Source organism: Elaeis guineensis, chromosome 5 (assembly GCF_000442705.2).
Source record: "Elaeis guineensis isolate ETL-2024a chromosome 5, EG11, whole genome shotgun sequence".
NCBI lineage: Eukaryota > Viridiplantae > Streptophyta > Magnoliopsida > Arecales > Arecaceae > Elaeis > Elaeis guineensis.
Genome location: NC_025997.2, coordinates 127,575,982 through 127,580,386, shown reverse-complemented (window position 1 = coordinate 127,580,386; position 4,405 = coordinate 127,575,982). Strand labels below are relative to the sequence as shown.

Below are 4,405 nucleotides of genomic sequence, written 5' to 3'. Positions count from 1 at the left end.
GAGGTTACGACTAGTTATACATGCACAAACGGAAGCCCAGAAAAATGGTTTAACTTCATTGACTCTTCAACACAGATACTTCTCATGTTGCTCTCCAACATCTTTTCTCTCACGTTGGACGATAATAAAAGTTTTGTCATTTTCCCTGGCTGAAAGGACCGACCCTTGGAGCACCAGTTATAACCTCCACCAGTAGTCTTATTACTTCACGGTATCAAGTTCCTTCTGTTTTACTATTAGTGCACACCCTCAATTATTCCGCAGGAGCTATTGCTTCCAGAGGGCCATGGAGTTCTCCCTTGAGCATACACCAACTTGGGCTGCTGCCACACTCTTCTTCTTCACCATCTTTATCTCATACATCCTAAAATGTTCCATCGATGCCACCGGCACCGTAAGTTGTGTGTTCCCTGGCATTATTCAATCGAGCGCTCTTTTTTTACTTTCAGGAAAACTCTTATTTTGCTATAACTTTCCAAAATTCCATTCTTAGGTGTTTCTGATTTTTCTTGCAGTGGCTCAAGAGACGTCACAAGATCTCATTGTATGATGCAATTGATAAGCTTAAAGAGGGTATGTTGAAGTCACAAGGCTAATAATTTGGTCCTTATAGTCTTTTATCATATCCATCTTATATCTGGTGCTATTGTTGATGGTGCAGAGCTGATGATTCTGGGATTGCTCTCTCTGATTCTGGCTGTAGTCCAGAGACCTATTTCATATATTTGCATACCAACCACAGCAGCGGACTTTATGCTCCCTTGCAGCAAAGTTCATGACAACAAAACCAATTCTTCCTCTTCCGGTCATTGTGCTTCTCAAGTAAATGCTTTGTAACAAAAATTTTCATTCTTTACATGTTTAAATTTAAGGCATGTTGTGAGAAGTGCATTGGTTTGTTTGCAGGGGATGGTTTCTCTGGTAAGCCAACAAGGGATCCATCAGCTCCATATATTCATCTTTGTGTTGGCTGTCGTGCACGTCCTCTGTGGTGTAGTCACCATGGTTCTTGGAAGAGCTAAAGTATTTTCGAACCACCAAGATATATATTTGTTACCCTTACCATCATTTAATTCTTGGTATTCTGGTGTTCCATGCTGTTAGTAATGTTTTATCTTGTGTTTTTTAATGGCAGATGAGGCGTTGGAAAGCTTGGGAGAAGGAGACAGCGACAACTGCGTACCAGGTTGCCAATGGTCAGTAATTCTGTTTATTTCCAGAAAGCAGAGGAAATTATCTTTGTAGAGTGTTAATGTGAGTCCATGGAACCTTCAAAGAGGAGTTCTTCCATGATGGCCACTATAGTTGAGGGATGTGTCCTTACAACTGGACAATTCAGTAGGAGGTTGTTCACCTAACATTTCTTTCCTCATTTATTAAGCTAAGTCAATCCCTTGACTTCATTTGGAACTCCGAAAGCGGATCTGTTCGGCCATGTGATTGACACACCTAAATGCTGAACTAATTCGAGGTGTGTGCATCGCATGGTTCATATATCTTTCCAGATATGAAGGATTTATTTTTTGTATACTTGCAAAGTTTTGGTTCATAAATTAACTCAGATACACTACAAAGAAAAAAAAAAAAATGATACTAGAGTTTGCATGATTTCTTAAGTTGATTGGTCCTATAAAGGGATAATCTCATTCTAATGTAGTTCTTTCCAAGAACTACATTCACAAACACTGCTTATATGCCACTTCAGGGAGGGGAAAAAGAGTGTTGATCGAATGTATATTAATGCAGACCCAATGAGGTTTCGATTCACAAGGGAGACTTCATTCGGAAGAAGACATATAAATCTGTGGACGACAACTTCTGTTTATACGTGGGCTGTAAGTTTGTGCAGAACTGTTTTGTAGTGTTTGACAGCATAAATTGGAACTAATAATTGTGAAATGAACAGAGATGCTTCTTTAGGCAATTCTATGATTCAGTAGATAAAGTTGATTATCTCACATTGCGCAATGGTTTCATATCGGTAAGAAGAACTCTGAATTAGGAACATTTTGCAGTTAATATATTGAATTTGATAAAGCGTCGCTTACGATGATCGGATCAAATTGTTGGCTACAAAATGCAGGCTCACTTCTCCAGGCACAAAACGTTTAATTTCCAGAAGTACATCAAAAGATCATTGGATGATGACTTCAAAACTGTGATCAGAATCAGGTACTGATAAAGTAGTAACTTCACTTGTAAGTTTTGTCTTGAGTATATTTTCTTGTGAGGTTAGTAAGCTATCTCATAAACGGAAATTTTTTTTCTCTGACAGCCCTTTCATGTGGTTCCTGATGGTCATTTTCATGCTTATTGATATCCACGGTGAGGATCAGTTTACTCTTTAAATATCCTTTTTTTTTTTTCTTTTTGATTTCTTATGTACATTGTTCTTACTTGTTTGAAATATTTCTAGGATGGTATTCATACTTTTGGCTATCCTTCCTGCCTTTAGTTGTAAGTATAAGCTGACAGAAATCTATTGCATTGATTTTTTTTTTTTTTTTTAAAAAGAAGAAATTCTCAGTAGCTTGTGTTTGCTTCAAATAGATTGTATTATCTGTGGGAACAAAGCTCCATATGATCATTATGGAAATGGCTCTTCAACTAGACAAGCAAAGGACTGTAATAGGAGCGCCTCCAGTGCAACCAAATGATGATCTTTTCTGGTTTGGCAAACCTAGATTGGTCCTATTGCTTCTCCATTTAACTTTTTTTCAGGTATTTCTTGATTCCGAATGGTAATGCCTGCTATGCAACAATGTATAAATACCATAAATCTTGTCACCTAAGGACACCTTTCATTTTTTTCTCAAGCTATAATTAGCATTTATATATTTATTCCAGCCTACAGCTATCCTGTACCTCCTGAGATGTACTGAAGTATGTCCACCATAAAATTTTTGTGGGTATAGAACTAACGAATATTTACCTCGCTTGCACCTTCACTCACATATGCAATTTTCTCCATTTATTGTGATTCACCTTCAGAAAAAAAAGGAAATGACTTCAGTTACTACTTGCTTATCATTTATGGCTTGCATGTGCTGCTGCTACTCAAAGTTTATAATGCTTACTCTACCTAATTTTTATTTGCACAGAATGCCTTTGAGTTCACATTCTTCATTTGGATCTGGGTATGCAGTCTCTAGGCTTCCCTTTATGTTAGGTCAGCATTTTGTTGTTAGTAAATTTAACCAATTTATTTCTACTTTTCCAGTATGAATTTGGTTTGAAATCTTGTTACCACGAAAACTTGGGGATTACCATAGCAAGGGTAACAATAGCGTAAGTCAAATTCATCCATAAGTTTCTCTTTCAAATGATTCAGTTTATTTTTGAGATTTGCAAATGATTAGTTTAAGACTTCTTGTCTTATGGAATCTAACCTTTATCTTTCATACCTCAGGGTGGTTGTTCAATTCCTTTCTAGTTACATGGTTCTTCCCATGTATGCACTTGTATCTCAGGTAATTATTCAATAGATCAATATCCACTTTAATATATATTCATCTTTTAAGATCTTGATGTCCTACTCATACATGGATTGAGATCATGCTTGGGTTAGAACTTATCATGATAGCTTACTAAAGATCCCTTTAAAATCTTACAATTTGAGACTTTAGCTGTGTATCTTCTATATCAGATGGGCTCAGACTTCAAGAGATCCTTGCTTGAAGATAGAACAAGAAAAGTCTTGAGAAGATGGCATGAAGACGTGAGAAGAAAGCGAAGGAAGCAACATCCATGCAAGAATACGGCATCATTTCATACGCAGGACAGCAGGATTTCAATGCAGACCACTGCTTAAGATATGTTATTTTTATAAGTGTGTAAATGCAAGTATTTCCAGGAGACAAGAATACGGCATCATTTCATATGCAGGACAGCAGGATATCAATGCGGACTACTGGCTACTGCTCGAGATATGTTATTTTTATAAGTGTGGAAATACAAGTATTTCAAGAAGAAGTTAATAAGCTGAAAATTTTAAATTGAAAAAAAAAAAGAAAAAAAGATTTTTGCATCTAAAGATGATTCTTTTCATTGGCTAATTGAATCTTTTATGATGCTATGTAGTGGTCCATATGCATCTTCGATTGAGAAGGTCAAAAAAACAACAACAACAACAACGAAAAAAAAAAAAAAAATGCAGCTACCAGTTGGACATGGTTTTTTTTTTTTTTTTTTTTTTTTTGCACTTAAAAAAATGTTGTTGAGAAGGTCAAAAAAAAAAAAAAGTATGCAGCTACCGGTTAGGTAGCTGCACATGGCATTATGTTTTTCCTTTTGTTGCACTTATAAAAATAGTGTTGACAATGTGTAGGCCTTCTAGTAGGTTGCAACTTCTTCCACTTCATGATTCCTTAGTGAAAGAGGTGTGGAACTAAAAAAGATTTGGCCT

General features: G+C 36.3%; 1 protein-coding gene across 1 annotated transcript; it reads left to right on the top strand.

The window, feature by feature from the left end:
* The first annotated feature begins 206 nt into the window (after window positions 1-206).
* LOC105045820 (MLO-like protein 3) lies at window positions 207-3,980 on the top strand. Its single transcript, XM_010924234.4, has 15 exons — window positions 207-394; window positions 516-573; window positions 662-822; window positions 907-1,023; window positions 1,136-1,196; window positions 1,747-1,835; window positions 1,907-1,981; window positions 2,084-2,172; window positions 2,276-2,325; window positions 2,417-2,457; window positions 2,551-2,721; window positions 3,102-3,137; window positions 3,221-3,288; window positions 3,410-3,470; window positions 3,647-3,980. The coding sequence occupies exons 1-15, from the start codon at window positions 287-289 to the stop codon at window positions 3,809-3,811; spliced, it is 1,350 nt and encodes a 449-aa protein (XP_010922536.1). The 5' UTR covers window positions 207-286; the 3' UTR covers window positions 3,812-3,980.
* The last annotated feature ends 425 nt before the right edge of the window (window positions 3,981-4,405 follow it).